This window comes from Phascolarctos cinereus, unplaced genomic scaffold, assembly GCF_003287225.1.
Source record: "Phascolarctos cinereus isolate Bilbo 61053 unplaced genomic scaffold, phaCin_HiC Scaffold_5;HRSCAF=322, whole genome shotgun sequence".
Lineage (NCBI taxonomy): Eukaryota > Metazoa > Chordata > Mammalia > Diprotodontia > Phascolarctidae > Phascolarctos > Phascolarctos cinereus.
This window is the reverse complement of record NW_027555958.1, coordinates 40,873,683-40,896,578: the sequence shown is the minus strand read 5'-3', so window position 1 is coordinate 40,896,578 and position 22,896 is coordinate 40,873,683. Positions and strand designations below refer to the sequence as shown.

General features: G+C 40.1%; 1 protein-coding gene across 1 annotated transcript; it reads left to right on the top strand.

Moving 5' to 3' along the window:
- Positions 1-539: 539 nt before the first annotated feature.
- Positions 540-21,852, top strand: LOC110221432 (protein SLFN14-like). Its single transcript, XM_021006034.2, has 5 exons — positions 540-684; positions 2,415-3,516; positions 7,993-8,109; positions 10,107-10,815; positions 16,341-21,852. The coding sequence occupies exons 1-5, from the start codon at positions 625-627 to the stop codon at positions 17,179-17,181; spliced, it is 2,829 nt and encodes a 942-aa protein (XP_020861693.1). The 5' UTR covers positions 540-624; the 3' UTR covers positions 17,182-21,852.
- Positions 21,853-22,896: the final 1,044 nt, after the last annotated feature.

Here is a 22,896-nt window from a genome sequence, read left to right as displayed (position 1 = left end):
TTTGTTCATGTCAAAACTCCACTATTTTCTAATGTCAAGGACATTCTCTTAAGTTACTACCTGACTTATCAGCAGAGTTTGGCTGTCACTTGTTCCATTTGGGACAAACTTCCCAATTAAGAAGAGATAATTTTCAAAACCAACTGCGGATTAGCTTTTGTAGGTATATATTTTTGAAGGCTGAGCTTCATGTCTGAGAAAAAGACAATATGGGAAGGAGCAAAGAAAAATGAAACAGAATAAAAAAGGAAGACTATTTTGAAGATAGCAAAATAATTTTAGATCTGTCAAAATGCTCATGCAGAATACAAAGGAATATGTGATGCGTATAAGTCCATGCAAGTTAAATTTAAAAGAGTGGGAAGTATTTGTATATAGTCAGAGCTCTCAGTCCTTTATAGGTAGTAAGTTTAGTCTAGGCTGCTCTCTTGAAAACCCCTGTATTTTCCTCATTTTTGCCTCATTCTCTATCTTTGGGGTCAGATCCCTGCCTTACTAATCCTTTTCCCACATGGTTCTCTTGAGTCTTTATCAGTCTGCCTCAGCCTGTCCATGTTATGAAGACTGTCAGAGCAGTGTCATCTCCTGCCTGTCTGGTATCAGAGGGCAGCAGGGTTATGCCAGATGACAACCACTGAGACTCAGGCGAGACTTCGACATGAAACTTCCAAAAAGAAACAGCAGGTAACAATAATTTCGTCCTATTTTGTGGTTTATGGCTATGGCCGGAAAAGTTGCAAAGGGAAGGAAGAGTAAAAACTAAGAAATGTGAGGATATTTCCATGATCTGAGAACTTCATTCTGATCCCCTAGATCAGAAGTTAACCTTAATCTTTACTGTGTCATGAATGCCTTTTACAGATGGGTGAAACCTATGGACCCCTTCTCAGAATAATGTTTTAAATTAATAAAATAAATAAGATTATCAAAGAAAGCAATTATGTCAGGCGTTTCAAAACCATCAAAGTTAAAGACTCCACTGAGATTTTTGGGACCGCCTTTTTGAAATACAGATAATCAAAATACTAAATTTTTTTTTCAGAAATTCCAGGGTAAGAACTCCTGCCCTAGATTTAATTACCATCAATTTCAGAGCCCTAAGGCTAAAACTCTAGCTCGTTCAAAATCTGATATGTGCAGACTCTTTAGCAGAAACTTCTGGAGTTATATAAAATACCACTATTATATTATATTATCTATTATAATACATTATATTATATTATAACATTCACTTCAGCAAAATGATCTTAGCTTAGATCACTTTCTTATTTGCTGAAGTTCAAGTTGGCTTAATCAGGTAAAGTGGAAAAGAGGTTAGAAAGCAATCTAGAGTCAGAGGAAGAGAAATACAGTTTCTCTCTGCCCTTTTTTTCTTCTCATAGACTTTCAGACTATTCACATGGCCCCTACCTACAGCGGAAGGTGGCCTAGGAAAGGAGAGGATCTCTTTTCTTTCCAGGGCTTAATTTGTATTAAGGAAGGGAAATGGGTTCACTTTCTGGAAAATGTGTCTAGGGGACCTAAGTTAAATTTGCCATTTCTCTTTGGACAGGCAATCAGAGAACAGTCTTCACCCGTCAAAGAAAGGAACAGAAGGGTGTCACTTTTAACTAATCCCCTCTCAAGTCCTTTGTGATTAAGGTCATCAGGGGGAAGCCCCTATCTGTTGGATCACAGTGCTGGCCATAGACTCTGGCCACTTTCTGTGGACCATGTGCTCCCTCTGGAGCCCCACTCAAGTACAAGGCCTAGTATGTACCTAATTCTTATTATTCCTTCCTATATCAGATCTTTCACTGCCCATCAAAGGGACAGGGGGTTATGATTCCATTCTTGGTGTGAGGAAATGCCTTTGTCCTTGAGGAAAAGGAGAGAACTCAATGAGTTTTCAAATGAGATTATTTCACAGGAAATAACAAATAGTAAAGGAAAGCTTACAGAACTTAAGAACTATAGAAAGAATTCTCAAAAATTTCCATTTCCCCTTATTTTAAGGGTAAAACTCTAGCCTACGATTCACTTTGATTCCCTATGCCTTTCTCCCTTCATTTTTCTTAGCAAGAGCGTCTTCTAACTGATTCATTTGATTTTTTTTCTTCTTTCAGTCTACCCTAACTTATGGTTTATCTGCTAAGCTACCTGACTCCCTCCTTAAGTTGTTTTTCACTTTTTCCTATGTCCTCTGTTGGCTCATTTGCATAGGATGTAGGGATAGCTAGGAATCTCAGCAACATTATTGTGATGTTCACTCTGACAAAGTAAAGGATGTTGGCAAAGTCATTGGTGAATGTTGCTTTCTAGCCAGGCCTCGTGAATGATTACAGTGTTGGCATGGCATTAGAAGCAATCTTATTTGGCATTTTGCTTGGTGTAGTCACAACCTCTCTGTCCTATTTGTCCAAACTGTTTTACAGGAGACCGTTTCTGTGATATTAGGGAACAGGACAGCTGCTAAGATGGAGAGACTCCAGGTTGACAAGGAAACACATTATGCTGAGGTGGTTATAGAAGTGGGAAGCATCACTTTTGGGGAGGAGTATAGGAAGAACATGACCAACAATCATTTGAAAAGGACACAGAATTCTAAAATCATCCAAGCCATATGTGCACTGTTAAATTCAGGCGGGGGAATCATCAAAGCTGAGATTGATAACAGAAGCTACAATTACCAATGTGATGGATTTGGTCAAGATTTGGAAACGTCCTTTCAGAAGCTTCTACCTTTGGCTCCACAGGAGTTCCTTGACTACATGCAACAAGACCACAATTTTTTCATTTTTGTGAAACCCTGGATTGTGAAGACTGCTGGCCCCCAACTACGAATCTGTAGTTTGTCCTCAAATATATTCCAAAGAGATGTAACTTGCACTGTCAACCTGACTGCCAGTAGAGCATTAGAACTTCTAAAGGAGAAACAATCAAAAATCCAAAGAGGAAGGGAAAATCTCCCAGAGAGGCATCCCAAGAAAGTTCTTGTGAGCAAAGTTCAGGAAGAGGAAGACATAAGGTTGTTTGCCTCAGAATTTTTTAAAAAGGACCAGCTTTCATACAAGGAGAAACTCAACTTTACTGAGTCAACTCATGTTGAATTGAAAAGATTCACAACCAAGAAGATTGTGCCTAGGATAAAAGAGATGCTGCCCCGTTATGTTTCTGCATTTGCAAATACCAAAGGGGGATACTTAATTATTGGAGTGGACAATAAGACCAATGAAGTATTTGGCTGCAAAAGAGACAAGGTAGACCCTGTCATACTAGAAAAGGAGATAAAATGTTGCATAAGAAAACTGCCTGTCTTCCATTTTTGCTCTGTGAAGCCACACATCGATTTCACAACTAAAATCATAAACGTGTATAATAGTAACAGCCTATATGGTTATGTCTGCGTGGTCAAAGTAGAGCCCCTCTGCTGTGTTGTCTTTGCAGAAGCCCCAGATTCCTGGATCATGAGAGATAACTTTGTTGAAAAACTGAAAGCTGAGGAATGGGTGTCCATGTTAATGCATATTCAACCAGGTAAACGGGGAGGAAAAAAAACTGAAGTCCTTGTCCAGTCCCTGCCAGAAGAAGCCTAATTCCTAGTATTCCACTGTGGGCATTTGGGTCAGAGTTCGGTTTCTAGCTCCTTGTTTGTCGACCTGTAGGCCTACATTCAGAGTTTGGATCTTTCTGGACCAGCAGAAATAGCTATCTGAATAATACTGGGACCGCCGAGGCGGGTTCTGGCATCTCTCTTCCTTTCTTTTTATCTTTAGTGGTATCGGTCTGACACTGGGTCTCATTATCACTGGCCCGGGGTATTGAGGGGAAAGAACATCACTTTGGAGCCAGAGGACCAGGGTTCACATCCCAACTTTTCTCCTTAGTACCTGTGTGATCTTGGGCAAGTCATTCAACATCATTTGGCCTCAGTTTCCTCATCTATAAAATGAAGAGGTTGAATTAGATAGTCCCTGAGGTTCCTTCTAGCTCTGAAGCTTTGATCCTCTGATCTTTTGATTCTATTGCACAGCCTCCTAACAGAGTTCCCTGTCTCCAGCATCTCCATCTCTCTAATCTATTCTTCATACCACTTCCAGATTAATTTTCATTCTGTATCCATTCCTCTCCTGAAAACCCTTCAATAGCATTCTTGTGCCTGTGGAAGAAAAGTCCCAACTCCTTATCCTGACATTTTTCTTACCTGTCCAGCCTTATCTCATATTCCCATTCAGATACATTACACTTCAAGCAAGCTATCCGTTATGCGTGTCCGGTGCTTTCTTGACCTAGCTCATATTGTTCTCATTCCTGGGAATGACTCTCCCCTCATCTCTGCTTTTTGAAATCCTCTTCATCCTCCAAGATCCAGCACAGTCACCAGCTCTTTCAGGTAGTCTTCCCTCTCCTCCCACCTCCAACTCAGCAGGACATTGTACTTCTCAGTCATTATGACAATTGGGATATTATATTACATTGCATATTTGTGTATGTGTCCTATCTCTTCCCCTCCAACTATACTGAGAGCTCTAAGAAGGCTTAGGCATTGTCTTATTTTTATCTCCCCTAGTGACTACCAAGAAGATATTTATCAAAAAGTTGTCTGATGAATAAATGAAGGAATGAATGAAACTCATTAGCAATAAATTTGGGGAAAGGTGGTAATTTTCTTTAAAAAAAATAAACCTATTTTACAAGTTGATGTCCCTTCTCTTCAGGCAAAATCTTTTATTAATATTCTTCCTTTTCCCACAAAATATTTTGGGTAAATTCCATAAAATCAATTCTCATTGGCTTCCTCTAAGGAAAAAAAATATAATTACAACCAAAATGTATGTCTTTTGCATTCATGCTTTTTTAGGATTGCTTCAGTGTTCAAATGACTCAATGTTCTCATCCATGTGGGTATTTCCAAAAGCTACCTCTCCGTTTTTCTGACTGATGCTTGAAGTTCCACAGTTATAGAACCAGACTATGACCTAAGTCTTTTCTTCCCTTCAGTTCAGCTCAAAAAATATTGAGTGCCTATTCTTCATTTGGAGAGCTAGGTGGTGCAGGGGATAGAGTACCAGGCCTGGAGTCAGGAAGACCTGAGTCCAAATTTGACCTTAGGCACTTACTCGCTGTGTGACCCTGGGCAAGTCACCTAACAATTTTTGCCTCAGTTTCCTCATCTGTCAAAATGAGATGGAGAAGGAATGGCAAATCACTACAGTATCTTTGCCAAGAAAACCCCAAATGGGCTTAGGTTCTTAAAATCTAGCCACATCTCAGATTCTTAGAATCTAGCTAATACCTCACAGACTCTCAGATTCCTCAAGAGTCTGGCAATATGGCAGATCTTTAGTAAACCTTGTCTTTGGCTGAAAGAAGGCTTGGGTTGAATTCTTTCGAACAGAACCTGTGTGTCATGATCTTGGGGTCCCAGCAACCCCTAAACCTCTAGACCTCAGCAAATCAAACCATGGCGGTGAAAGCGCCAAATCCTAGCCACTAGACCACTAATATTCACACTCCTTAAGAGTCTGCCCAATATGATGGATGTTCTAATAAACCTTGTCTTTGGATGGAAAAAAAAAAAAGAAAACCCCAAATGGGGTCATGGAGAGTCAGACAGGATTGAACAACAACTCTTTGTCCCCTGTAAGTGCCCTTAAGTGCCATATGGGATAAAAATTAAAACTTAAAAAATTTTTAAAAATTAAGTACGTTTACAATTCCTGCCCTTAAGAAGCTGGTATTGTTATGGAGGGAGGAAAGGAAGAAGAAGTAAGAAACTAACAAAATGGTTAATCATAGAGGCCAATTAGTTCAACCTCTTAATTTTGCAGATGATGAAACTGAGGTTAAGTGACTTAGCCAAGGTCACACAGGTGATTGTTGTTGTTCAGTAGTTTGAGTCATGACCTCCATTTGGGGTTTTCTTGGCAAAGATACTAGAGTGGTTTGCCATTTCCTTTTCCAACTCGTTTGACAGATGAGGAAACTTCGGCAAACAGGGGTAAGTGACTTGCCCAGGGTCACACAGCTAGTAAGAATCTGAGGCTAAATTTGAACTCAGGTCTTCCTAACCCCAGGTCTTACACTGTATCTACTTTGCCACCAGCAAAGCAGGAATTTGAACCCTGGTCCTCGAATTTGCCCAAGCTCACACACAGTTAGTGGCAGAGGTACCCAAGGTGCTGAAAACCTTCCTTTATATCTTAGGATCATGGCAAGAAGGCAGATCCCCTGGCTGCCCATGTTTCATGCTCTGTTTTTACTATTATCTCTTTTTCCAATCGTAAACATTGTCAGTGATTTTTAGGAGTAGGTGCTTTAAGCCATTGCAGTTTCTCATTATAACGTTAATTCTGAAAATAAACTTTGGAAACAAGCAACTGTTTATGTCATAAGAGTAATTGTGTCTAAGTTTTCATTTCTGAAGGGGAACACCCCACCCCGACCTCCACCCCCCACTCCCGGTTGAAGTCATTATTGCTTTCAGGTGCAAGTCTTCTTACTGTAGATATGTCCTGGGAATTTAAAGACTACAATTCCCAGTCTGTTTTGGAGCTGCAACATCCAATTATTGTGTGTTAGATTTCAGGACATATAGTCCTCCTTTGTACCATCATGATCCCCCTCAAAAGCACTATTAACTAAAATTAATTCCATCTGAGTTCAAATGAGCTATACTTATAGTTACTATTATTTTTTAGAATTTTGCAAGATGTCTTGAAATAAACATACCAAAACCAGGGCTGCCTGAAGTTATACAAAAACAGTGGTCCAGTGATAAATATGTATTCATTCAGCAAATATTTGCTAAGCCCTTAATATCAGCAATGCCCAGAGTTAAGAAGCTGGGTGGGGTGAGTCAAGGATATAGAAACCATAATCTCTGCCTTGAAGGAGTAGGGAAGACAAGACCTGTATGAGGAGAAATGAATAAAAATGAAAATGTTAAGTACAGGAGGAAAAGGACAAAGTATTTTGAGATAATATTAGGGAAAGATATTAGTACAGGAAGAGTGGACAACTACTCATATGGTATGCTTTCAGAGGTTGTGGCAAATATACCCTGCCCATAAAAGACACTGCTTCCTTCTGCTTATTGATGCTATAAATTCCACAGCTGTAGAACCAAACTTTGGCCTACATTTTTTGCTCCTGTTTAGTTGAGCTCAATAAATAATGAGTGCCTACTGTGTCATTAAGTAAAATGCCCTTAGGTTATATGAGAGATACAAGCTCCAGTAAGATTACAATTCCTTCTCTTCAAGAATTGATAATTTTAGAGTGGATGGAGTGGTAGATAAGACACCAATAAAATCATAACCTAAGGTAATATGTGATAAGTATTACCAGGAAGTTAGAGTAACATGCAAACATCTCAGGGAGGGGTTACTATATTAATCCTTACTCACCTTTTATAGTTTAGTGTGATTGAGCTTAGAAAACTTAAGTCCCAGAGCTGGAAGAGGCTATCTGGCCTCAGAGGCTGTCTGGCCAGACCCTACCTGAATAGAAATCTCTTCCACAGTATAGTCAATAAATGGTCAACCTTTCAGAGTCCCAGTTATGGAGAACTCACTACCTCTGAGTGAATTCCATTCTACTCTTGATCTGCCCTAGTTGTTAGGAAGTCTGTCCCTCCACAGTACCAAACTCTGCTTCCCCAAATCTACTGTTAGACCTTCCTTCTGAAGCCTCGAAAAACAAAGCAAGGCCCTCTTGAGTGTGACAAGAGTATAAATGACTTGCCTAAAGTCCCTCAGGTAGAAGAGGCGGAGGCAAAATCTGAACTCAGCTCCTTTGTCTCTGCATCCAGCATTTTTTCTCTGTGCCACACCTCTACAACCCGGTGAGAGGTCCCAAATTTCCTGGCAGCTTGGAGGGAGGATAAAGGAAGGGGAGGGCTGATACAATGTCAAGAGGAGCTCAGAATGTAACAGGAGTAGGTTTTCCAAAGGCGAAAGGAAGAATGAAAAAGGATACATTTCTGAAATAACTTTACATTGATTTGTGAAGCTCATCCCATCTTGGCTCAGGACAATGACCAGTCAGCGACTGATCCACTCTGCAGATCACCCTGTTCAGAACAAGCCCGCCTCCATAAGAGGACCCTACAGCAAAGTTTGCTTTCAGGTATCCACTTTTGGTTTCATTTGGGGGGTGGGTCTGGTTTCTACCTAAGGATAAGGGGGAAGGCACAGACAACAGCTTGTTCTAACCTTTCCTCTGGAGAAAAGCAAACACAAAATTTAACATTCACAGCAGGGATCAGGAGGAGAACTGCTTTGCCAGGCAGGGACACCTCCCTTGTAGCCTGACATGCGCCCTGAGTCCTTGCTGAGGGACACCTACCTTTAGCGCCCAGGGGCAGAACACATCCCACACACTTGCTGTAACCTGATCTCTACTGCTTCGTATCAGCAGTCCTCTCGATCTCAGTCTTTAGAAGTGACTGTCCACCTGAGTTACCAAACTCAGGGTGCTTCTCTACTTTGCATTGAATGGAAACCTGGATACAAGCCAACTGCAAGCATCCTTGCCATGTGATTTCAGGTTTTGTTGTCTCAAGGTTCTGCAAAATGATGAAAGCCATTCTTTAAAGGCTTTCTAGCAGGCAGCTTGCCCTGCCTTACTCTTTAAACTCAGGGGCTCACTCATACTGTAGTGCTTCAGTCATAGGACTGATGTAGACTTTCGGAGACATGGGTTCTTTTCTGAGAAGATTCCTAACTTAGGCCTGCAATTACACTGCAGTTCAGGAGATCCAGGCACAGCATCATAACCTGGGAAGCGTGGAGGACTGTCAGCAATCCTAGCAGCTCCTTACTCTTCAGATAGTTTTTCTTCGAGGTTAGTCCTGATAATTGGGTTCCAGATACTCCTTCATTGATTTTTTAAAAAATTCTATACAGTTTCCTCTCACCCTCTGTGAAAGCCTTAGTAATCAATTTCCCCATACTTTCAGAAATTCCTTTCTTACCAGGAATTTTAGAAGGGTCTCCGTGTTCAGGTAATCTACAGGAAATAGATGAAGTTTAGTCTGTCTCCTCATACTATTAAGAATGTACTTCACCTTTTCCAAAATATACAGTATATAGGGATTCTTATAGTATAGGAGGAATTCTTAACATTTTTGTTGTTGTTGTTGTTGTTCCACGGACCCCATTAGCAGTCTGGTAAAACCTATTGCCTCCTCAGAAAAAATGTTTTTAAGTGTATAAACTAAAATGCACAGGATTACAAAGGAAATCAATTATGCTGAAATACAGCTATCAAAATTCTTGTTTAAGTTCACATAGCAAGATTAAGAACCCCTACCCTATGACTTCTTGCAGAATGTTCTCAATATGCTTATCTCTTGTCTAGAGGCGCTAAGAGTCCTTTATGTGACTCAAAGCACAGATTCCTCAGGAAGAAGCTGGGCAGAGCACATGCCTCCCTCTACAGGGCCAAAAATCAGGGCTTCCTCTGATCACTCCTGCTGTACCTTGTTGATTGTCCCAATCTGTCTCATTCAAATAACTCCCAACATGATCTGCCTTCACTGTATAGGATTGGGCTTCCCTTATGGTGTTAACTTTGTTCTCTGATTTTGAAGAGTAATAAGGATTCCCCAGTCTCTAGTGGGACACTCTAACCTCTTACTCTGTGGAGCTGATTCATAGCTTCTTCAGAGCTCTTGGCCTCTTTACAGTGTCAAAGACGTGGATTATTCCCCATCAAAAAGGCATACCTATATAAATATGATTCTATACTGCAAAGGTTTGGGATGAGAGAACAGCATTATTATATTTTGGAGAGTTTCATCTCCAAGAACTCTGCCATGAGCAGTGTTTTCTCTATGTGCACAAAATAATCCTGTAGTTTTGTAGCTAAAAGGAATTCCATTTCAGTGATGTTATAAACTGTAAATGAATGGTGTTTTGTACACATTCTGAAGGGAGAATAAGTAGAATTGCTATTAACCCAACAATTGCTTATTCTGCATGCTTCAATCTGTAAAGCATTGAGTTTAAACGTAGTAAATGACCTTGCAACTTAAAAAAAAGAAAAGAACAAGTTCAAACGCATGTTTTCCTTCTGGAGCACTGTAATGCTTTGTAACCTATTTCAATTCTTTGAATTTACAGTGACCTCACAGGAGATAGGATTCAAGCCAGAATCCCTCTGCAAGGAGCTGTTCATGGAGCATGATGGACTAGAGGAGCTAATGAAGAAGAAGACCCATTGCTTTTCTCAGGGGATCCTGATATTTTCAAGGAGCTGGGCTTTGGACATTGGCTTAACGAAGGATGATAGAGTGCTATGTGATGCTCTCCTTATCGCAGTTAACAGTCCCCCAACACTTTATACCATTGTCAAGAGACCTGATAAGATGAATGGGCTTGAATATTCCAGACTTACTGCTCTCCAGCTAAAGCAGAAACTTGCCAGTGTGGGGTGTTACACTGGGAAAGTGTGTGTTATTCCCCAGCTTTTGCACCTGCCTGGCCCTCAGTGTGGGATCATCCAAGCACAGTACCCCCATACCTACATTCTTGCCACAGAATACGAATTAGAAGACTTGTTGCAATCACTTGTAATAGTCTTGCTCTGTTTTACCTCTGTTTTAAGCGACCAGCTTGGGTGCCAATTTTTGAATCTGCTCATAGCTGACCAATCTAAGCTGCTCTCACAAAGCCTCCAGGAAACCAGGGAGTTATTTATCCTTTGCTTGCCAGGAACCCGGAAAACAGCTATGGTCATCAAAATCCTGGAAGAGATTAGGAACGTGTTTCACTGTGAAACAAAAGAAATTCTCTACCTTTGTGAATACGACCCCCTAAGAGAATTTGTAAGGTAGGTGTTTCCTGGGTAATCTAAAACTTTACCCAGCTAAATAAAATAAAATCAAAGTTCAGCCACTCTTTACAATCAACTCTTGCAATTGTTAAACAAATGCCCAGTAAATTCAATGTTATTGTGTGTCTTGACAGAGCTTCTGGGTAAGCTGAGATGCCCAAACTAACATTCCATTTCTAAATAGTCAACTAATGGAAATAGGTGCATAGTTAAACAGCCTTCAGGTTCTTGTACTCTTTATTGTCATTAAATGACTTTAATGTGTAACTTACTGTTTTGAGAAATGGCTAATTAAGGTACTGGTTTCTTTCTTTCTTTCTTTCTTTCTTTCTTTCTTTCTTTCTTTCTTTCTTTCTTTCTTTCTTTCTAATCTAAAGCAGGTGTTATTTTCTTTTCTTTTCTTTTTTTCTTTTTTTTCTTTTTTTTGGTTAGGCAATGGGGTTAAGTGACTTGCCCAGGGTCACACAGCTGAGGTCAAATTTGAACTCAGGTCCTCCTGAATCCAGGGCTGGTGCTCTATCCACTGTGCCACCTAGCTGCCCCATAAAGCAGGAGTTCTTAGCCTTGTTCGTGTCATGAACCCTGTTGGGAATCTGATGAGACCAGAATCATGTTTATGCATGCTTAAAATATGTAGGATTATAAAGGAAACCAAGTCTATTGAAATATACTATCAAAAGATTTTTGAAATACAATTGTATGGACTCTGGATTTAAAATCCCCGATCTAAAACCTTGAGTTTAAGAAATTTTCCAGGAGATAGTCACGTCATATGTAAGTCAACAACACTTGATGGCAATGTGTACTGTAATTGCTATTGCAATATTAAACACTAGATATATGAGGAACTAGAGCAAATAAAATTTCATAAAATCATGGAATTTTAGCACCGGAAAGGACTTTATCTATCATTTTTCCCAAAGCCATCATTTTCATTTCATTTTGTTTTGTTTTTTTGTTTTTGGCCAGGCAATGGGGTTTCAGTGACTTACCTAGGGTCACATAGCTAGTAAGTGTTATGTGTCTGAGGCCAGATTTGAACTCAGGTCTTCCTGAATCCAGGGCCAGTGTTCTATCCACTGTGCCACCTAGTTGCCCCAAAGCCATCATTTTTCACTTGAGAACCTGAGATTCAATTTGATTCAGAGAATATTTTGATCTTCTGGTTTTCTTCTGATTGAATTGTTTTGGAAATAACATAGATTCTGTTTTGGTTTGAACTGCTTCAAGAGCATGTAAGATTTCTTAAAAAATGTAAAAACTGGGATGAGTTTGGCATTGACCTTCTGATTATTAACCTTGAACAAGATAGAAGACAAGAAGACATATACTAGCCAAAAGTATTTGGCTCATGGCTCATAGAGCTTGTCTAACACAAGATCCACAAGAAAGAAGGTTTCCTAAAAATGGTAAAGTTCTCCAGGTGCTTCTTTCTCTTTAGGATGACATTGTTCTGATTATATAAAGTCCTGGGAAACTACAGGAGTACAAGACTTCAATGAGAGTCATGATTACTTTAAGAGAGATTGGCCTATCCATAGAGGAAAAACCAAATGGATGAAAAATGTCTATTGTTCAGATTAGACATGTAGTTGGACTTCCAGTTCATTGAGTTAGTACACAGTATATTAATATAGGAAAAGCATCCGGATATATGTATGAATTGGGTCCAGCATTGAATAAGAGGAAAACTAGGGCTAGATTCCACATGGGAAATTGTACAGGGCTTTAGCAATCCTGATATGGTCCTTAGCTTTTTTGTTTTTTTACACCAGTGTTCAAACAGTGATGTCATAGGGTTGTAAATCCTAGAACACCACAATCTCCAAAGGATCAGAGTTGTGGATAATCTGAAGTGCAATGTGGTACGTGTAGGCTTTCCAAAGATAACAATAAATGGTATAAAGGTACCATCCAGCAGTTGTATGATTGGAAAAGGAGGTCCACTCATCATGGAGCAAGAGTGAGGGATAACAGGTAGATGGATGGTGTGAGTGCTCTTTTTGGGATACCCATGACATGTAAAAAGACTTAAAGGAAAGACTACAGGACATTAGCTAGCTTCTCCATGAAGGATCTATGGAAGGACATAGAGAAGAATTGCATAGGGTGAGAAGGCATGGGTGAGTTATAATCTATAGTAAAAGAGAAGAATATTTCCATTGATAAGATTACATGTTTCATGGAGTATTAAAGTGCCTGACTACCTTCACTTCAATTCAACAAAAATTTAGTACCAATTATGAGTAAGACATAATGTTAGGCACTAGAGACACAAGAAAAAGAAAACAGTGAATGGAGCTCACCTACAGGAACTTCCCCTCAGGGAGAATAAGACAACCATGAAAATAACTTTGATACAAGTTGCAATGTGAGAAGCTCCTATGAGAAATCCAAATAGACTAATATGAAAACATTTGAGGAAGGAGAAATCACTTTTAAAACTGCTGAGACAAGGGAAGGCTTCATGGAAGATGTGGCATCTAAGCTAGACCTGGAAAGAAAGGAAGAATTTCAGTAGGCTGAGATGTGGAGGTAGACTGCTGAAGATGGTATACACAAGGAGACAGAGAGGGGAGAGGGCAGGACAAGGTTCAGGAAAAGCATATGTTTCAGTCTTGCTAAAATGCAGAGTACAAAAGGGGAGTTGCAGGTGATAAACCTAGAAAGTAAGATTAAAGAGGGATTATAGAAAGCCTTGAATGTCATTCCAAGAACCTCGTTTCTTTATTTGGTAAAGACTTGGAAAGGTGTCTAGCATATTGGGTCAATCCTTTGTGGTATAATTATGGAAAGTATGGATAAGAAGAATTGCACAGAATGAGAGAGTGTGGATGAATTGGGAGGTGTGCTGATGAAAGGAACATGCACTTCCCAATCAGTGGACATTATATATCCATTAAGGGTTTTTTTGTTCATTTTGTTTTGGGTTTTGCTTTTTGGTGAGGCAATTGGGGTTAAGTGACTTGCCCAGGGTCGCACAGCTAGTAAGTGCCAAGTGTCTGAAGCCAAATTTGAAGTCAGATCCTCCTGACTCTCCATTAAGGTGTTTTTGAAGAGCAGTGGGAGCTGCCAAAAGTTTTGTAGTAGTTTCTGATGTGCCTTTTGCAGATTGGCTTGGCAGTGAAGTGAAGGGTAAACTAGAGATGGAGGAAACTAGAGCAAGGGAGAAAACTAGGTTTATCACTGTAGTACAGGTGAGAAATAAAATAGATGTTGTAGGAATGGAAAAGGGGAGACAAATGTGAAACAAACTGCAGAGGTAGAATCAATAGGATTTGTCAGCTAATCAGATTTGGGGGATGAGGGCTAGAGAAGCATGAGAGATAATATACCTCAGTTTCAAGCCTAGGTGCCATTCACAGAAAGAAGGAAGTTATGAGATAGACGAATTTTGATCGGGGCAGACAAATCAATTTTGGACACGTGAAGTTTTGGATGATTGAAGGACATCCAGATAACCATGTCTGGCATGCAGTCGGAAATACTATATAGTAAAGTAGTTCAGGAAAGAGATCAAAGCTGGAGATCTAGACTTGAGAGCAACCTGCATGCACAGCTGATCATTGAAGTCAGGGGAGTGGATAAGGTCACCAAAGGAGAGATTTTAAAGAGAGATAAGGAGAGAGCTAGGGACAGAACCTCTGGTCAGCACATAAAGCGCTTATGAGGAGTCAGAGTATGAAAAATGAAAAAGATCACTCGATTGACAACTAGTAGGTTGTTGGTGACCTCAAAGAGGGTTGTTTCAGTAATGTGAATATGATCTAAATGGCAAAGGATTGTGGATTGAGTAGATGGTGAGAAATCAAGGTTAGTGAGTATAGAATATTCTTTCTAGAATTTTGGCAGTAAAGGGGAGAAATAAGATATGGTTTGAACAGGGTATCAGAGAAAGAAATAGGATATAGCTTAAAAGAGTATTCCATTCAAGGGAAGAGTTTTGTTTTGTTGTGTTTTAGGATAGGGGAAACCTGAGCATGTTTGTATGCCAAGGCAAAAATAACCAATTAGGGAGATTAAAGATAAGAGATGTTTGACAGAGTAAGGTTTTGAAGGTAATACAATGGTACTGTAAAAAAATACATTGATTTGATTTGCAGTATAGCCCAAAAATGTTCTCTGGGTGTGATTTAGACCAGGATCCAGTGAATGAATACAATTTCCTTGTAGGTTTTGGTTCATAGCTTAATTCAATTCAAGCCTTTTCTTAAACACCCAAAGAAGCCTTTCCTGGTCTCCTTTCCTCTGAGATACCTCTAAGTTATTGTATAAATGCCTTGTTTATACATAGTTGTCCTATTGATATCTCCCTTATTAGATTGGGAGCGCTATTCATTTTTCTCCCTTTCTTTGTAGCCCTAGCACTTAGCACAGTGTCTGGCACATAGCAAGCACATAAGAGATACTCGTTGACTTGACTGGATCCACACCAAAGTAAAAGGAAAGCAAAAGTTCCAGGAGATACAAATGTAAATCAAGGAATCTATATAAAAGAGAGAAATTCCCGGGGTCCGAGAGAGAGGCGGCACTAGGGACACGAGTCAAGAAGTGTTACAAGTGTTAAAAAAAAAAAAAGGTGTTACAAAGGTTAATTGAAGTTCTGCAGACATCCATACCACTGCTGACATCCAAAGACTTTGCTATCCCATGGCATGGTACTGATTACAATCTTAATGATTTCCTTATAAAAATCTTTTTTATTTCCTTAGCAAAAATATGAAGAAGATTTATTTTTCTTTATTAAAATTTGCTATATGACACAAACTGGCTACATGACCCTTGGCAGGTTCATTGGTCCTCTACCTCTCTAAGACTATAAGTTGCTGATCTACTTCAGTAGAGGGAGTTTCCTTACCAAGGGTTCCCAATATCAATTAAATCACAGCTCTGGAACCCTGAAGACTGCTGTATAGGAAAGCTTGATTGGAGCACATCTCTTCTGCACATAAAATTTTGTATATGTAAAAAGTTGACTGATGGCTATTCCCCATGGATGAAGAGGACAGGATAAGAAGAAATGGGCTACAATCTACCAATCAATGCACATTTATTTATTAAGCACCTACTATGAGCCAGGCACAGTGTTAGGTGCTAAAGATTCAAAAATTAAAATGAGTTGCTGTCCTCAAAGAACTTATATTCTAATTGTAGCCTAAATTTAACTGACATAAGAGGCTTGTCAATATGTATTGTCAAAAGCAAAAATTAATTACAATGGAAATAATAAAATCACCTTGCTTAGATTTTCAAATTACAAGTCACGTTTAAGATTTTATTACTTTACCCCGAATTGACCAAGAGAGGAGGGCTTAACATTTTTCCACATGGTCTGTCGTGAAATAGGAACTCTGGCTTAGTTCTTTAACCTATCAAGAACCTTGTGTGAACTACAATATGAAGTAATCCCCAAGTAGGAACTAAAGACCCTCACTTTTAGTTTTTGACTCAAACAAGTGACTAATGAATAATATTCCCTTGTTCATGTGGTTGAAACCATACTCTCTGTTTTACTCTTCTAGTCATCAAAGTACCTGCCAAGCTGAGACCCGGAAAACTTTCATGAGAAGAGAGTTCCCAAAGATTAAACACATAGTAATAGATGAAGCTCAGAATTTCTACAGTGAAGATGGAGATTGGTACACAAAAGCTAAGAATATCACCCATCCCAAAGCTGAGGAGGCTGGAAGGAAGAATCCTCACCAAGGGATTCTGTGGCTCTTTATAGACCCTTTTCAAGCCAGTCATGTGGGAGTCAGTGGCCTTCCACTTCCACTAATGCAATATCCAAGAAAAAACCTCACTCGAGAGATCTATAATGCTCTAGAAATAGCAATGGTCATGAAACAAGAAATGAAAAAGATCAAAGAAAACCCACCTGGACACATGCCTCCTGAGTCATTGGCATTATTTAGGGAAGATCTATATGAGGATGTTATCCATGCTTACACTCTACCTGGAGTATGTGAAAAAGAAAGTGACCTGACGGAGGAGGAACTGGCAAATCACGTGGCAAGAAGATGTCAGAGTCTCTTCCAAAATGGCTATTCTCCTAAAGATATTGCTATTTTGTACAGTAGGAGTGAGGGCCAAGAACACTATGAGACTCTTCTTCGGACAGTGATGAAATCGACCTGGACCCACAGGACCATGGAGGTGGGATTCAGCTGGGCATCTGGCATTTTGGGCAGCTCTATCATTTTAGACAACGTTCAGCAGTTTTCAGGCCTGGAGAGAAATATTGTGTTTGGTCTCATTCTGGCCCGTTCTGGGCCCGAGGTGCCCCAAAATCTCTTGCTCTGCTTTGCATCCAAAGCTATTAAGCACCTATATCTGTTATATGAAAGGAGGGAAGACCTGTGAAAGATATTATAAATTAGGCAGACAGCCAATGTTTTCAGAATTTTGGATTTATTCAATCCTTTTGCTCAAGTAGATAGGGAGATATTATGCTCTTTGTTTTACAAATGAAGAAACTGAGGCAGAGGAAGATGAAGCAACTTATCAAAGGTCACACGGCAAATCCTTGATGGAGCTAGAAATTAAATTAGGTCTCTTGAGTCTCACTTTCTTAATATATTTATGAAATTATATTAATTTCACACCATTTCACCTACGCTACTTCCATAGCTTGATTTAGAAATTTAGGGATTATTCCTGAAATTCAATTGCTTCATTTTACATATGAAGAAAAAGACTCAGAGAGTTCAAATGGTTTGCCCAGGGTCCCAGAATTAGTTACTGATAGAGCTTCACTTAGGCTAGAGTGGGGAGCTGGCATCCAGAACAATAGAGAACCTGGGTCAGATCACATAAGGAATATGGTGCTTAGGTCAGGGTACTATGTTTTAGAATAGACATTAATAAGTTGGAAAGAATCCAAAGCACTGCAATCAGGTTGATGAAGGGCCTTAAGATAATGTCATAACCTGCGTGGAGTCTATCCTGAGGTTTCCCATCACTTGTCTCCATCCCCCTTGCACCAAGTTTGCCTTGTATACACTTTGTTTACTTACCTTACATAGTTCTTCCCAATGGAATGTAAGCTCTTTGAAAGCAGGGCCTGTTTCATTTTTCACTCTGTATCCCTGGCCCATAGCAGGTGCTTAATAAATGTTTCTTGAATAAATGAATGAATGAACATATAAGGATGAGTTGAAAGAACTGGAGATGTTTAACCTAAAGAAAATAATGCTTAAGGGGCAGCTAGGTAATGCAGTGGATAGAGCAGTGGCCCTGGAGTCAGGAGGACCTGAGTTCAAATACGGCCTCAGACACCTAATACTTACTAGCTGTGTGACCCTGGGCAAGTCACTTTAAAAAAGCTTAGGAGAAGCATATGATAACTATGAGCATGTGTTTGAAGGACAGTCATATGGAAGAGAGCTTAGGTGTGTTTTCCTTGGATTGGGGGAGCAGAACTAGGAACAGCTAACTGGTGAAGTTGCAGAGAAGCAATCTCACCTCAAGGTGGGCTAGGCAGAGCTGGGGAGAAAGACTGGTGCTGGATCTGTAAAACTGGGGCTCATCTGCATGGAGATTATGTTCAATCCCATGAGATTTGACAAGGTCACCAAGATAAAAAGTGTAGAAGAGAATAGAATAAAGACCAGGAGAAAGCCTTGGGGAGCTAGCCTCCATGTGGGGTTGAATGTGAACCCTGATCCAGGAAAGGAGGCTGAGGAAGATCAGTCAATTGGGTTATCATGAAAACCCTGAGAGGAGAGAATCTAGTCAATAATATCAAATACTGAAAGGGAAACCCCTGGGGGATTTTAGGTGTGTCACATAAGGGTCCCCAGGGCCTGTGGTACAAGAGAAGGCTTTAGAGGGGGAAAGCCACAAATGTACTTGGCGGACAGGATTTCTGGAGAGATTTCCTTCTTTGGGGCTGAGGAGAGGTATTCCCCCCAGAAAAAAAAAAAGGGCACAATCCAGTAGAGTGAAATATCTAGGAGGACAGGGACTTTAGTTTTTGTTTTTGAATCTTCAGCACCTAGTATAACATCTAGCATACAGCAGGGGCTTAATAAATGCTTGTTGAATTGAATGGAATTAAGAAGTAAGTGACTGCCATCTGGTGGAACAAGAGCAGAACTTCAGGAAGTATTGCTCACTGAATAGAAAAAGGAATCTGCAACAAGGAACAACAAATGACTGCCAATCTGCTGGATGTTAGAGAGAACTGCCGGGAGCGTGGCTCCAGCAACAGATCAGGAAAGGGAATCCATGATGGGAAAACCAGTGGCGAGCGCCAGACAGGCTTTTCAGTTTAATTTGCATTGTTAACATTTTATCCATCATTCTCTGAAGTGTAAACAATAAAAAAACACAACACGAAAAAATCAGGCTCTGATTTGCAGCACATGCCAATTTCTGAAGAGTAAATGCTTACACTGAAAATTTAACAACTGGTCCTCCTGAGCCATTGGAACTGACTCCAGCATCCTCCTGGAAAGAAGTAACCAAAGAAGTTAATTGAGGCCAATGGAACAAAAGCAACAATGTCCAGACAGAGGATTTTGAAGAGGAACACTGATAAGGGGGAACAACCCCTAAGTATCCTGAACTAAAACCCTACTAGGTGCTCTACTGTGAGGTACTAGCATCATACTTGCTGTGAGTGGAGGGTTGCATGTTGGTAGGCAAATTATTTATTGTATATTCTGATATGAATTCTGTTTCCCCTAACCTATAAAGAAATTGCTCATGCTTTGAGCCTTGTGAATCTGTATGCTTGTAAGAGGAATTGGTAACTATTTCCTGGGGTAAAAAGAAGGGGAGGCTTCCCTGGCAATGGACCAGAGGAGGGAAAAGTCTCACAAAGTATCCCCGAGCCTTTTTTATCAGAAGACATTTCAACCTACCCTGGGCTTAGTTCAGCTTCCACAAAGCAGTAATCCAACCACGTTTTTGTCCAGTTGCAACATGAGCTAGATTAACCCAAGTCTCAATTATCACTGGGTTGAGTTCCCAAAGGTCACTTCCAAAGGTTGCTCCTTGCTCTTTAAGGAATCAATGTTGTGTTGGCTGCAAACCGGGAGCCTTCTGGACTTTTCAGACTCGTAAGGTCATGGGCTTCATTCCCTTCACCAGTTGCTGAGCTTCCCCCAAATATAACTGAACCTGAGAGGACTTTTTGAATGCCTCTCCTTCAAATCAAAGAGCCTTCTCTTCAGCATGTGGTTGACTGACTCAAACCAGTCCCAGAATATCTATGCATGCTACACAGTCTGTCTCTCCAGTTTATCTCTACATATCATAACAATTCTCCCAGAAGCAGCTTCCTAGAGTCCGCTATGTAAAGAAGCCATTTTAGTGAGCTGATAAGGTCTACAAATGTGTCAGACCCCCGGTACACTATGATCCCATGAGATCTATGACCCAGGGGTATAGAATGCCCTTCACTATACTATATTGCTTTCTTCATTAATGTATCTGGGAAGGGGGCAGCTAGGTGGCGCAGACCAAACACTCGACACTTACTAGTTGTGTGACCTTGGGCAAGTCACTTAACCCCAATTGCCTGGAAAAAAAAAAGAAAAAATGTATCTGGGAATTGAGACTCAGCAAAAAAAATGCCCCTCAGAAAAACTATAACTAAACAGGCAAGCAAAATGATGGAGAATGGAAGGCTAGGTGAGATCTTTAACCAGAATTATAGATGAATGGGATAGAAAAAATAGCAAAGCCTTTGTTTTCCAGAATCCCTACTTTGTATGAGATATATAGACAGTGTAATGTTGATAAGTACAAATATTCAAGTATATTATAAGAACAAAAGAAAAAAATGGAAATTGTAAATGATTGCATACCTTATGGTGCAGTTGTGGTATTGTTGGATTCTTTTTTTAAACCAGTTAATGAAATCAACAAAAGATGGATACATTAATATAACAAGGTAGTAACAAAGTCATCTCATGTATCCAGACAAAGCTACATGTTTTGGAATGCTGTTCTTATTTACATAGTTATAATCATAGTATATTGTTTCTGTTGTGCTTTTTTCACTCTGTATCCATCGTGTGAGTTTTCTAGGATTTCTTTGAATTCATTAAAATGAATTGGTTAAGAGCTTAATATATGCCAAGGACCAAACTAAATTCTGGGGATTCGAATGAAAAGCAATAACAGTCCCTGCCTGCCTTCAAGGAGGTTACATTTTAGCAGAGGAAACCACACAGAAAGAAGAGTGGTTGCTGGGGACTAGCACTTTTATTGCAGGGATCATGAATGGGGCTATGGGAGAATAGGTTGACAAACCCCATCCAGGAACAATAGCAGAGCTGATTAGATCATGATTCATGGTTCCAAAAATATGGCAGAGGAGATGAAGGAGGAAAACACAATAAATCTATGGTAAGAGTAGAAGGAGATGCCCCAGAGGAGATAGTGAAGAAACAGTTGGGACTTTCCTTGAAATAGTCCCAGTCAGGCAAGCAGCCACCAATCAAGCCAGCAGGGCCTCAGGACTGAAGTTTCTCCAGAACCAATCTTTGTTTCTTATATTTCAATTCTTATATTGCAATATTTTCCTTCTTTAAAAAAGGTGGATTTGTTTTTGTTTTCAGTGTAAAATGAGTGCACCTATATAAAACACGCATGTTTACTGGGATTGTCTTTTTTTTCTTTTTTAAATTAATTTATTTTAATCTATCAACAATCACTTCCGTAAGCTTTTGAGTTTTAAATTTTTCTCCCCCTCCCTCCCTGCCTCTCTCACCAAGATGGCATACAATCTGATATAGGCTATACATATACATTCCTATTAGACATATTTTCATATTAGTGGCATTGTAAGGAAGAATTAGAACCAATAGGAGGAACCACAAGAAAGAGAAAACAAAACAGAAGAAAAAAATAGCAAATAGTCTGCTTCAATCTGCATTCAAATTCCATAGTTCTTTCTTTGAATGTGGATAGCATTTTCCGTCATGAGACCTTTGGAGATGTCTTAGATCCTTGCATTGCTGAGAAGGGCTAAGTCTATCAATGTTAGTCGTTGCACAATGTGACTGTTACTGTGTACTTGGATTGTCTTAAATGCAGCTTTCAGGTGGTGTAAATCTCTGGAATCTGGCCTACCTCTGCGTGGGACAGCCTGGGGTTGAACTTGTACCACAGGCAGGTAGACCCCAGGAGTACCTCAAGGCTGGGTGTTCTTTTCTCCAGTCTCCAATAAATGACCAGAATTGTATCTACCTTTGCCCCCTGCCCCTGCCCCTGCCCCAAATACTATTTGTCTAGGGATACAACTTTGCACCAGAACAAAAGCTGCTTCCCTGGTGAGTAATCTATAGCTTAAAAGGGAAGGCTTGCCCCAAACTTAGACCCATTAGCTTGGATTCTTCCCACTGGTTACAATGCTGGTTATACGAAGACCATTGCAGAAGTGAGTAACAAGTAAACTCATTTATCCAAAGAAAGCAGCAAACAGAAATTGGAGAAAATCTACAGATCAGGATATTCCAAGACACATACAAAGGTATATGAGCTCTTTGCTGGGAGCAACAGATCTCAACTCAAACCAAGAGAGAGGCCCCAATGTCGTCCAAAGAGAAATTCCCCCAACTTCCTGGGATGACAAGCTGGAATCCAGGGACAGGCTAAAAAGCTAGCTTCCCCTATGTGTTTATAGCTTCCAAAGTTTTTCTCTTTCTTCTCCCTGGAGAAGAGGGTGGGGGCAGCAGGTAGATACAATTCTTGTTATTGGTGGTTATTTGGTGGTGGTGCTTCATTCTAGTCCTTTATTGGAGACTGTGACCTTATGAGCTTGCAAAGATCAGAAGAGTGAACATGCAAGAGGTCTAACACGTGGGATCCATTCCAGATTTTATGAACAGCCAAGCCTGGTGAGGAAGGAAGGCTCTAGAGACCTGCTGGACCCACCATAGCAGTGGGGCAAAGGGCAGCCAAGAGGCTGAGATGACTCATCAATCACTTATGCCAAATTCCAACTTTGCTGGGCAAATGCTTTGTAGCAACTGCTTTAAGGTGCAGCCCATTCTCCCCGGAGTCACAGGGAGAGTGGAGTCTCCCAGGTTTTGGAGGGGGGGAATACTTTGTAAGTTCTGTTCT